Source organism: Crinia signifera, chromosome 1 (genome assembly GCF_055691185.1).
Source record: "Crinia signifera chromosome 1, ASM5569118v1, whole genome shotgun sequence".
Taxonomy (NCBI): Eukaryota; Metazoa; Chordata; class Amphibia; order Anura; family Myobatrachidae; genus Crinia; species Crinia signifera.
This window is the reverse complement of record NC_139217.1, coordinates 425,166,638-425,179,640: the sequence shown is the minus strand read 5'-3', so window position 1 is coordinate 425,179,640 and position 13,003 is coordinate 425,166,638. Positions and strand designations below refer to the sequence as shown.

The 13,003-nt window shown below is 44.8% G+C and overlaps 1 protein-coding gene across 4 annotated transcripts in view; it reads left to right on the top strand.

Annotated features, from left to right (window-relative positions):
* Window positions 1-13,003, top strand: part of LOC146018927 (uncharacterized) — a 226,154-nt gene that overhangs the window by 48,376 nt on the left and 164,775 nt on the right. The window contains exon 3 of one of the 4 annotated variants that reach the window (XM_083151907.1): window positions 9,862-9,930. The exons of the other annotated variants lie outside the window; for them this stretch is intronic. Coding sequence (XP_083008033.1) covers window positions 9,862-9,882 — 21 coding nt within the window. The 3' untranslated portion in view covers window positions 9,883-9,930. The remainder of the gene's footprint in view (window positions 1-9,861; window positions 9,931-13,003) is intronic. 4 annotated transcript variants of the gene reach the window in all.

Sequence of the window (13,003 nt, the reverse complement as noted above, 5' to 3'; positions counted from 1 at the left end):
GATACAGTTTTAGCATGGCCAAATAACAAAACTGTAGCAGTGCATGTTGGGATGTGTAGTTCAGCAACAGCTGGCGGGCCAAAGGTTCCCCATCCCTGGCATATGGGGCTGTAAGTTGTAACATGTCCCCAAAACGATCATATTTGCCGTTAATCCCCCCAAAAGAAAACTTTCCCTTAATGAATAAATCCTCTGTGACCCCTGTGACAAGAAGACCAGCTTAACACATGAGCAATGTGACACAGACCACCGATAATTACTCAACTGAGAAAACATCAGGTTTGCCTCCTTTCCTTAAAATGAAATGGAGATGATGACAAAATAAAGCAGCTGTTTAACAGGTTTGTGGTCGCCACATGTGATGTAAATGACTTTTATCTCCAGCTGAAATCTTTGAAGCGAACACCCAAAATATAAACAGTTCGGACAGTCAAAACAAAGGCAGAAACTTGCCTGAGCAGCATCAGGTATTGTGTGGCTCTAGTGCTGGACCTCTCATCCCCTGCATGTCAACAAACAGAAATGTCACTGTAGGTATCTGTGTTACACCTGCACTACATACCATTGTAAGACTAGCTCCAGCAGGTTACACGCTCAGTACAGACACACAGATGGCTCAGTCATGGATCGTTAGCGAGGGTAAACCACTTCAATTCATTGTTTAAATATTATCGTTTGCGGCAGTCACAGCTGCTGAAGTGGTTGGGTGAAAACTGTTACAGGTTAAACTTGCTGGAAGCACCTGCTGGCGGATGGCGGTCTCAATGGAACCAATAACATTGGTGGCTCATTTCACATTACTTGTAGTTGAGGACTGTAGCCTGGAAAGCTTCTGTTGTTAGCAATGATTCAAGGATTTTCTGTATTCATTTTACAAATCAAATGAGATTTAGAAATATTTAAGCATAGTACAGTACAGATCAATGTCAGTATTAGTCTTATTTATGAAACTATGGTCTAAAGCACTTGTCTTGTACTAGTGCACTTTTTTTGGGTTAGAACCGTACTTTGATGCAAAAGGAAGAATCGAGGGGTATGGGTAAAAACCGGACCAGGACAAGACCCCCGGACTGGACATCAAAATCTGCAGTCCGGAGCTTGTAGCGTCCGGGGGGTGTCCTGTCCGGGGGTGTCCTTTCCGGGGGGGCTGCCTGTGACACCTGTCACCAGGGAGAGGAGGAGGGGTAGAATAAAGTCTCCCTGTATGGTCCGGGAATGTAGCAAAAACCGGACGGGCCGGACCACATGGGGAGGCTGTAATCTCCCCTTCCCCATGTCCCCCTGATGATAGCTATCACAGGGACCCCCGGATAAGACACACCCCAGACGGGACACTGCCCGGACCGGACACTTCAAGCTCCGGACTGCAGATTTTGATGTCCGGTCCGGTGGTCCGGGGTTTAGTCCGGGTCCGGTTTTTACATAGTCCCGGAGTCGAGAGCAATAAACATGTATTGTGATAATGATTAATCTCATTAGTATGTGTGAGTCATAGTTCTGCCTGACACCTCCTACATACTCCTGAAGCTAGTCTTGCCAATCAGTTGAAAGATGTGTAGAGTTTGTATGTTCTTTCCATTTTTGGGAGGTTTAGTCTGAGTGATCCGGTTTGCGCTTACACTCCAAAACCCTACTGGTATGCATATGTTGGGAACATTAGACTACAAACTCCAATGGGTCAGAATCTGAGATAAATGACACATATTCTATATTAATACAGGGCCACCATTAGGGAGATGCTGTGGGTACATCTGTCCCATGCATGACGTCTCTGACTGCCCCCCCCCCCCCCCCCCCGACTGCCTCCGCTGTGCTGCCTGCCTGTTCACATAGCAGGTCTCAGAGCACAGGCTTCTTCAACTCAGAAAGCCTGCTGCCAATTAAAATGCTGCACCGGCTTTTGAGCCAATCAGAGCTAATGCATCATTAGCCAATCAGAACGGCTAACGATACGTGAGCTCTGATTGGTTCACCAGCCGGTGCTGCATTTTAATTGGCCGCCGGCGTCCTGAGTTGAAGAAGCCTGTGCTCTGGAACCTGCTTTGTTCAGTGCACTGAGAGCAATGCAGGCAGCACAGAGGAGGAGAGCTTGGGGGAGCAGCAGCCGGGGGTGGTAAGTGAAGTGAAGAGGGAGGAGAGAGGGGGGCCCGGACTGGAACTCAGTCCCGGGCCCCAAAATTCCTAAAGGCAGCCCTGGACTAATCTAATACATCAGTGGTTACCAAACTTTTTGAATCTCGGCACTCTGGAACATCTTATTTATCAATTAAAAAAAGTAAATTGCACTTACAGTATATGTCATCCCTGGCTTTAATTATGTGGTGTGGGACAAGGTTTGCTTCTATTTGTCCATATATTTTATGATTGGCACCGTGACCCAGAGCACTGGCTTTGTCTATTATATTCAGAGGTGGCCCTAGGCATAGGCAGACTAGGCAAATGACTAGGGCTTTTGCAATGCCAAGGGGCATTCAAGCCTGCCTAGCATAGGACCAGCACTATGCATTTTCAGGGGCTATTGCCTCCCTCCTTCCCCTCTCCCAGAGTCACACCTGTCAGCATTTAGCAGCAGCATGAGGTCAGGTCAAACAGCACTCCGATAGGGGAGCCTGCTCCTGGTCTCTTCCTGCAGCGAGACGCTGTTTGTTTTTAGTGTTGTAGTTTAAAGGGGCATGGCCACTGGGGCCACTGAGTTAGGGATGGCCCCCGTGGGATGGCAATTCTGCAACTGGCCATTGATAGTGCTAAACTATGCAATGGATGACCATCAATATTTTTACATATCGATGGTCATCCATTGTGTTTGATTGATTGGCCTGTGGGCCAATCAAATCACGGGGGTGGGGCTTTGTGGTTGTCGAGGGCGGTGCTATGTTCTGTGTCCCGGCACTTAAAAAAAACCACAAAAAAAACCATTGTTTTGCTGTTCCATTGATGGAGGGAAACCATCTGTATGTGTATTTGTGCAGGGACTGAGGGGAACAATCTGTGTGTATTGTGTAGTGACTAAGGGGAGCAGGCTCTTTATGTGTGCTTGTGTAAGGACTGAGGGGAACAGGATGTGTGTGTACGCAGTGGCATAGCAATGAGCCAGCAGAGTCCGCAATGGCTCTTCCCTTCCGAGTGCACTGTTGCGCAGTTCCACCTTTAAGGAGATACTGCCACTACATCTTTCATGGGCCTGGACAGCAGCATTTTAAATTTGGAGCCAACACCAAGCGAATCATCCTGGCTATGGGTCTGTGAGTGGCTCCCTGCTGCACTGGGAGATTTGTTTCCTAGCTGCAGCACCCTGTTGGTGCTTGTCACCTTCAAGGCCAGCTCTCTGCCACAGTTCCATCAGTAACAGAGACAGCAGCTTTAGCACCTGATTCCTGACCTCTCCCAGGTTAGGACCATCGGCATCAAGCGGCATCAAGCGGGCAGCAAATGACGGCTTTAATATCCCCATAGCTGAACTCAGCTTCTCCTCCTTACAGGGCATTACAGTGTGTGGCATAATGTATTCACGGGCATTACAGTGTGTGACATAATGTATCACAGGAATTACGGTGTGTGGCATAACATAATGTATCATGGGCATTATGGAGTGTGGCATAATGTGTTCATGGGCATTACAGTATGTGGCATAATGTATTATGGGCATTAAGATGTGTGGCATAATGTATCATGGGCATTGGAGTGTGTGGCATAATGTATTACAAGCATAACAGTGTGTGGCATAATGTATCACGGTCATTACAGTGTGTGGCATAATGGATCACAGGCATTATGATGTGTCGCATAATGTATCACGGCATTACAATGTATGACATAATGTGACATGGGCATTGCAGTGTGTGGCATAATGTATCACAGGTATTATGGTGTGTCGCGTATGGTGAACTAGTGGCGGTGCTAGGGGGCACCACACCAAATTTTGCCTAGGGCATCAACTTAGCTAGGGCCGGCTCTGATTGTATTGTCCTGAGGCTCACCAGGATGCCAAGATCACTCGGTGTGGGAGCCAATGCAAAACACTACTGAACATTATTATTAACCTCTCTGGACTGAAGAAAGGTGACTACTATCACCAATTTCACAACATTAATCTGGGTCCGACCCGGCTCCCACTAAACCAAGGTCACCCATTATACACTGGGCGACCCGGGTTTAACCCTTTTTATTGCCTGAGTTGAATTGCTGTATTGGTCGACTCAGGTTATTCACTTTGTTGCTTTCACACTGCACCTCGACCCAGGTCGACCTGGCAACAGCCTGGGCTATAAATGAGATGTGAAAGGGGTTTATGCGACTTACAAATTAGCTACAGTACGTAGACTAAATGAAAAAAGAATTGGGGTCTGTATGATCACCGCACCCAGGGGCGAATTCAGGGATCAGGCCGCTCCTAGGCACAACCTGATACCCCCGCCCCCCCCCTATTTTCACATATTCATAATCAAACTTCAGCCACAGCGGTACGCACCTTTTTTAAAAAAATCTGTAGTGCAGTGAACTCTTCTCGAGAGGGAGGGCGGGAGGGAGCCTGAAGCCAGGAGCCTGGAGCTGAGGCACACACACAGTATGACGCCCACCCTGCACGCCCATTGACACAGCAGCCAATAGCGACAGGGGGGGCAGTAGCTCAGCTGAGCTCAGCATCAGCACGCTGAGCTAGCTGAACTTCAAGTTCCAGACCAGACTAGAGATGGGCAAACCGGGTCACTAGCAAAGGCTGGGATCCAGCAGATCAGTCAGTGAAAAGATCCGTATCTTTTAGGCGGGTCAACAGTTCACTTTGCAAGAAGGGGTAATTTGAGAATAGTGAAGCATAATTTGTTTTACAATCATTTATTGCCCTTTTTTTAACTTTTTCTTTTTAAAACAGTGATCGATGGCTGGGTGCAGAATCGCCATCAATGGCAACCATCGATGGTGTCTGCACCGATGGCCATCCCTAGCAGCAGCAGCCTTATTATTCCTTCTTTCACTTGCAGTCACAGCACTGTACTCAGTCTCCGGAGCCAGTACATCTCAGCTGCCACAGGTGGCAGTACTGAGATCAGGAAAATGCATTGTAATTAAAAACTAAACTGAAAGTAAAAGAACTACGGATCACCTTTTTGGGATCGGTGGCTCACTCGTTCTTTCATGGGATCCGTTCAAAAGATTTGCTTTGTTCGCGAACGACCCATCTCTAGACCAGATGGTGACATCGCTGTGGGAGGAGTCGGACTGCAAACACACATGTGAGAGGGCAGTGGTGAGCGACAAGCGGCACCGCTGCTGATCATGACACAGGCAGCGCTGCTCATCATTTGCCAATGCCCGCACCGCTTGGCCAGGCTGCTGCACTGCCAGCCATCTAATCTCAATGTTGCCTGCTGCCGCCCATACATTGTGCCGCCCCTAGGCCCGTGCCTCACGGGCCTAGTGGGAAATCCGGCCCTGACCGCACCACCACCATTAGTGAATGTCGACATAACAAATGTAGACATTATGAATGCTGACAAAACATTAGGACCCCTTGGTGCTTGTACAAAGTCTGTTTGAATTCTTCAGACTTTGTCAGATGCACTGTATATTAAACGGAAGTGGAGAGATTAAGCAAATGTTTGTTTTTCCATTCAGTCTACATAGCTAATTTGTAAAACGTAATAGACTATTTATAGGGTATGTATTCCAATTATTCTCAGGGCCCACTGTTCTCTAGGGTGGACTTCCATGAGAAGACCATCATTTTGCGAAAGAGAAACAAAGTTCTTGAAGCCATGACTTCAGGTGGAAGTGGTGAGTATAGTCCAAGTGCTTTCCGGTGCACAAAGTATTGCCGCTTTGCTTGAAAATTGGTGGCCTATAGTGAAAACTACACCACTCGCACTCTGTTGTTAATGCTGCCCAACTTCTGCCAGAAAACAAGAAGCGTATATTGCCTACAGGCAGCTGTTACCCATAGCAACCAATCATATTGAAGCTATCATTTTATATCAATTTACTACTCAGATTCTGAATGGTTTCTATAAGCAACACCATGATCTCTTAAGAAGCTTTAATAACGCTCTCTTGTTTTGTTGAACTAAATACCACTGTCAAGTTCTAAAGATGCAAACACAAATAATCCATCCAAAATGAAAGCATGAGTCACAGGATCTTAATCTGATATGAAAAAAAAAGAAATTATATTTTTCCAGACAACCATGTCCAAGACAAACTTGAATCACTTGTTAGGTCAAGTCATGAGTTGTTGTGAAAGACAATGAGGAGTGAGACTGCCGTCTGAGCAGTCTAAAGAAAACATGACTGGTGTTCTATGTTATGTACAGTACAGTCAGCTGATGCACAATGGGTTTCCCACTGTGCTTTTAATGTAAAGCCACCTCTTCCTGCAGACACAGCTACATGCTGGGAAGATGCAAGACGGGGGAGGGCTCTAGCAGAATGACATAGGGATTGCCTTGTTGTTTTAGCTGGAAGGTTCCAGAGCAGCAGCGTGAGCTCCTACACCTACAAAGGCATAGTTGCAGGAATCTTCTGGCGTTCGAAACATAACATTTACGTTGCTATCTTTCTTCAGTTTTCAAAGGACAACAATCATGAAACAGAAATGACAGCAGTTCCCATCTTTGTCTAGGCAGTTCCCACAGTATCATACCATGAGAAATATTTGGGGGGTTGTTTCATGTAAATGTTGGTCAGTTTTTCAAATGTAGGAGGGATAATTCTCCCAGAGCACGGTCACAATAAATCCAGTCCATGGATGGCCCTTATTTGCTATCATGTGTTGGATAAGCTTGAAAAGTGATAAAATGGAGAGAGATAAACCACCAGCCAATCAGCTCCTAACTGCCATGTCACATTTTGTGTTTGAAAAATGACCAGCTCCCCGATGTATTGGGTCCGATCCCCGGTGTGTGCCAGTGGTGAAGCACTACTGGCACACACCTATGTACAGTGGCGGGGTCTGTGGGGTGGGCAGTGGGGTCTCTGCGGCAGCTGGGGAGGCAGCTGGGTCCCTGCAGTGGCTGGGGAGGCAGAGGGGTCCCTGCGGCGGATGAGTAGTCAGCGTGGTCCCTGCGGTGGATGGGCAGTCAGCGCCGAGGCTCCTGCGGCAGATGGGAACTAATAGCGCTATTGGTGGGGCGGAAAGTGGCTGCTAAACAGGCAACTATATTTTGAAAAGACTGGCTGGCCAAGATTTCTCTCAGCCAATTAGCGGCCTCCCATCTGATTGGCTGAGAGAATCCTCTCAGCCAATAAATGGCCAGCCAGTCTTTTCAAAATATGGTTTTAGTTTCAGCAGCCGCTTCCCGCGGCAATTTATTGCATGTAAATTTGGGACATCAAGTGCCAAATCGTAAGTGCGCCTTCCGAGGAACTGCCAGGGGCTCTCAAGGTCAAGTCGGACTAGTGTATGGGGGCCTTCAGTTCTGGGTAAACACAGACTGCAAAGACTTGGAAAATCATTGAATGGTGAGTGAGTTGCATATGGATTGGCAGCTAGTCACAGAACAGCCAGATTTTTGTCTGGATAAGGCCCTTTGCTATATGTTGGTGACTACCTATACCTGGTGCCTCAGTTTGTCTCATTATAGGTTACAAGACAGAATAGGTGACTTAGGATAGCATAGCAGCAACAACTGCATATTAATAGCATCTAGATGCCTGTTGTAAGATTAGTTGCCCTTCCCTCTGTGGAATGTATATTGTTGGCAAATATGTTGTACTGCTCTCCCTAGGCATGAGCTGGCTGCTTCTCCTATCTGTGACTACTTACTTAGGAACACACACAGGCACTTATGAAAGGGGCAATTCCATCTCTGTTTGCTGAATGGCAAACAACACATAGCTTGCTTAACAGATAAGCCTAATTGATTTACAATTGTTTTAATGTTGTGCTTTGTTTTATGTTTCTTAATGGTATTTAATATGTGTACTTTATTAAGTGTTTTTTATTCCTTTGTTATCATAACTCAATCCCTCCCCTTACTCATTAGGGACGATTGTAAGAACTGAACTAATATCATCTTTCCTCTTATCAGCTTTGCTTAAGATTATTCAACTAGAAAACTGTAATAACTGAACAGTGGGCCTGACGTGATCGTACAGCTGCAAATTTGCATGGCCTGCCTGGTAGAGTGAAATCACCCCCTCCCCTAAAATGCTCAGGCACGCCTAGGGTTTTCCCCAACATTACCAGAGGTTTCCACCTCCCACATGCCTACTGCCTGTCAATCACCTTGTAAAGGAAATGCGTATAGAAATAGTCGCAGGATACTGAGACCCGTTCTCATGCACATTGTATCGTTTATTGGCCACATGCGAATTTGCAGCTATGTGGTCAGGTCTGATTCGGACCAGAGTCAAGTACTCAGCACCCTGGAGAGGTCTTAAGGGCCCTTTTATCATTATATATTTTGCTGCTAATTTCGCGAAAACACCGGTGGGGCAGCGTTCAGCCAAGGATCAGTGCAGATCTCCTGGCAGCTAGCAAGAAAGTGCTCCTCCATCTGCAGAATACTACACCCCACCATTAGGATCGCACAGTGCATTGAATATGCACCTCATAGTCTTTAGCAGGTACTAGATAGACTGTCCATAAAGCACACAGCAGCTGGCAGGCCTGCTACCCTCACTTAGCTTATGCCTCTACAAACTTAAGAAACCTGGAGGCAAGGGCATAAGGAAAACTTTGGAGGGGTACTGTGAAAATTGGAAATTTTTTCATAATCCAAGGTTCACCAATTTTAGTAACATTCCTTTTTTTATTACATCTAACTTTTCACCTAGCCTCGTTAATTATGATAATGTTTAGTCATCAGGAGTTCTACTATTATGATGGCTCTTTTGTATATTTCAAGCTTTGTTTAACATGAGACCACTGGAGTGCCCAGGATTGGCCTACTAAACATTAACCTCTGCCAACTAAGAGGTGACACATAGATCATGTCGAATGTTTTTTGCGTACTGAAAATGACTACAGGCATTCATAATATTTATTTAATTACAATACTATGGGGGGCATTCAATATCGGCTGCTATTGCCGCCTGGGGAAATAGCGCCCGCCACCTATTCAATGCTGTCGTTTACTACAGCATTGAAGGCGGATTCCGACAAAACAGAACCATCTGTAAAACGAGTCAGATCTGTTTTGTCGGAAACGGCCATGGATTGTCGAATTCACAGCCATTTATCAACAATCTTCAGCCATTTTCACCGACGTGCCCACTTTCCGACACTTGACAGTCGGAACATTGAAGGATGAGGTTGTACGATGTAAACTAGCGTTCATCATTAACGATATTGGGTATACACACTAGGCCCTTACTGAGCAATATTGTTCACAATATCGACTAGCGTGTATGGGGCTTTACGGGTTTGTCTCAATATCCATACACGGAACTAAACAGTTTTATGTCATTAAGGGGCAGATTTATTAAGCTTGGAGAAGAGATAAACTGGAGATAAAGCGGAGATAAGGTAAAAGGAGATAAAGCACCAGCCAATCAACTCCCAACTGTCTTTTTCAAACACAGCTGATTGGCTGGTGCTTTATCTTCTTTTACCTTTTCTCCGCTTTATCTCCAGTTTATCTCTTCTCCAAGCTTAATAAATCTCTACCCCTATGTGTCTGTGAATCCACTAATAATATTAAAGTCACCTGGAAACCAGCAGAGTCCACCTCAATTTTATCTCTGTGTAACTATAACTCACGATGTGCAGTGTTCCCTTGGGAGAGTCTGTGTGAAGGATGAAATCTGTCCCAGAATCTTTATTTCCAAAACAATTTAGTAAGGTAGAAAAAAAAAACAGATTACAAGATAGAGGCGATAACCCTAATATACTATGAAAATAATGTTTCATGTCTTTTATTCACCCAGGAAGGGATACATGAAATGTAATCATTCTTATCAGTCACCTTTGGGAACTCATTCTAAAGAAGGCATCTGGTAGGTGGGAAGTATTATTGGAGCCCTAGGATACATGATGATAATGTGAATCAAATTTTCCCAGGAGTCCAAAAGTCAATTGCTTGAGCATAAAAAAATATCAAGTATAGATTTTATTATTTATGGGATTTCTTTTTAATTAAAATTCAAGGATAACTTCTTGCCCTATTTTGGTGGATAATGTTGCAATAGTATCTTGAGATTAAAAGCTAGAGTATACAATCATAAATCCACTTTTAAATTCAATTGCTTGCTGAAAATCAAATGATATAAGTTTATATATTCTGCAGTAAAAACATACAATTTTGTTTGTCACATGGGGGGAATTTTACTAAGGCAAATATGCCTAAAAAATTCTTATTTGTATAGTAAATTTCCCCCATAGTATTCTATCTGAATCTGCAACTACTGTCGGACATTCATTTTTGAAACAAAGAAATCTGTATTATTTAGTTTACAAAAATAATTGTTAAATGATGTCTTCCTTTCATTTGTTATACTGATGTTGTGTTCTGTACAGATATCAGGGAGTGTATAATATAAGATCATTTATAGTATATTTAGTGGAATTTGTGGAATATATCTATATATCTGACATGAGACGCACAGCACAGGACTCTAGAGGTGGGACCCCGGCGAGCGTGCCTTTACCTTGCTTTCTTGCTGTTTGCATTGGTGAGGGGCTGCCGGCTGCCACTGTTTGCCGTCTTTCAGATGAGTATGTGTCCAACTCCTGCAATTATATATCACCCTCCACTGCGATCACAGAGACAGCAGTGTGCGGCGAGGGGGGAGCAGCAAAGGGGAAGCTTGCTCCCATAATATGCGGAAAAGGGTGGCGGCCGGGAATATACAGTGAAGGGAGGCAGTATTTGGTACATTCAGAGAAGGGTGGGCAGCCCGGGGGACATAGTGAATGGGGGTAGAGTGGGGGGCATACAGTGAATGGGGTACATACAGCGAAGGAGGGGCAGTTTATGGGAATATACAGTGAAAGGGGCAGAGTGGGGGACATACAGTGAATGGGGGCAGAGTGGGGGACATAAAGTGAATGGGGGCAGGCTGGGGAAAATACAGAGAAGGGGGGTCAGGTGGGGAATATACAGTGAAGGGAAGGGATACGCTGGGGGACATACAGTGAGTGGGGGCACGCTGGGGGACATACAGTGAATGGGGGCATGCTGGGGGACATACAGTGAATGGGGGCAGAGTGGGGGACCATTCTAATGTGATTAAGGGTTCAAAGAATGTCAGGCTGAAGGCTCCCACCCATTTTCACGTCACCATATCTGGTCCTCTTTGCAAAAAGTTTGGACACCCTGAATTAAAATCTTCATTCTATTACAGGTCGGGTCTCCATTATTAGTGTATTCCAAAAACTGAAATATTCTGAAAACCGTGGTTTTTCAGAATATTTTGTTTCCCCCCCCTCACCCCTTTTTTCTTACTTACCTCATCCCCCAATGTTGACGTGTCCTCCGGGTTCCTTAATGGCATCTCCTGTCCCAAGGGTGCATTGCACGAGTACGCAGTCACAGAATGCACCCCTGGGACCAGAGATGCCATTGAAGAGGATCCTAAAGACCGCCGTGGACATCGGGGGGGGGGGGGGGGGGGGGGGGGGTCATCAGGGCACCACCAGGGGACCAGGTAAGTATGGAAAAAACAAATATTCCAAAAACCAAAAAAATCCCTTATCCAAAATGCTCGTGGTCCCGAGCATTTCAGATAAGGTATACTCAACCTGTACTACTATTGGTTGCATTCATTATAGTATTACACTTTTTACATATTTTACCAAATTTGTTGATGTGGAAAGATAAGTTTTTGAACAATAATAAATGATGTCCATGTATTGTAGTTAAAAGGAAGACAAACTACCCTTATATGTGCTAGAAGTAGCAACAGAAGCTCTATAGATACTCCCTGTTAGTAGCAGATAAGGTTAGTAGGATAAGCAGTAATAGAACGCGCTAGAGAAACACCACCACCTATAAGACTTTGCCTCATCCTTATATAATAGAAAGTCACTTAAAAAATGGAGGATTTTTTTACATTTAATACATCAAAACAAGTATTAAAGCAAATAACATTGAATTCATTAGAATCACAAGGATGTATTGTAGTTACTGTACAATTTTATATTTGATAGTATTCATATAAAATTTTTAGGAAAACTCTACTTCATATATGCCATAGATGGTTCATTCTCAGGTTTATAAGCATATGTAACACTTTAATGGTAGCAATTTAATAATACTGTAATGTACTTACAGTATAAGGGGGGTATTCAAACCAGGATTCTGACTATCGGAACGTCCCGACAGTCAGAATCACTGATGTTTTCACTGGCTTTCAACAGTAATTCTACTGTTTGTATTTAAAGTACCGACAGTCGAGTATCGGAAAGTCGAGAAATTGTCCGAAAATGGCTGAGATTTCGACAATCCATGGCCATTTCCAACAAAACAGATCCGACTTAAAAAAAAAGATAGCTTTCAATGCTGTCAATAATGACAGCATTGAATAGGCGAGTGCTGATACTTCCCCTGATGGGTTCAGAGTTAAGCCTATATCACCGGGGATATGGTCTTGTGTATGTGGCGACGGTCGTTAGGAGTGCGCTCCCGTGACCACCCAGTACTGGTCCCTGGTCAGATGTTCCTGCGACCAGCGGCTTTCTCCTGCACTGACTCCATATTCACCCGCGACCATTGCTGGTCTCTGATGAAAATGGGACACAGTGATTTGGTTGCTGAGCTATTTATCCCGATAAAAAGTCATAATCGCTTAGCGACCAAATTGTTCAATGTGTATGGAGCGTAACTTACTTACTTTTGTAGAAACTGGAAAAATTTGATGGTTCTTGAATCTGGGATATTTTCGCGAATCACTTGAAGATTTGCAGAGGGCGGGTTTTCTTTTTGTCTGGGCAGTGGCTATCTACTCGCATGCAGATGAGCGATAAGCAAAATCAGGCCCCAGTGGTCAATACATCGTCGGGGCTCCCGCCAGCTCTGGGTTACCAGACAGCTCTGCTCCTGATTGAAGGCTAAAATAATGTAAAAAATCC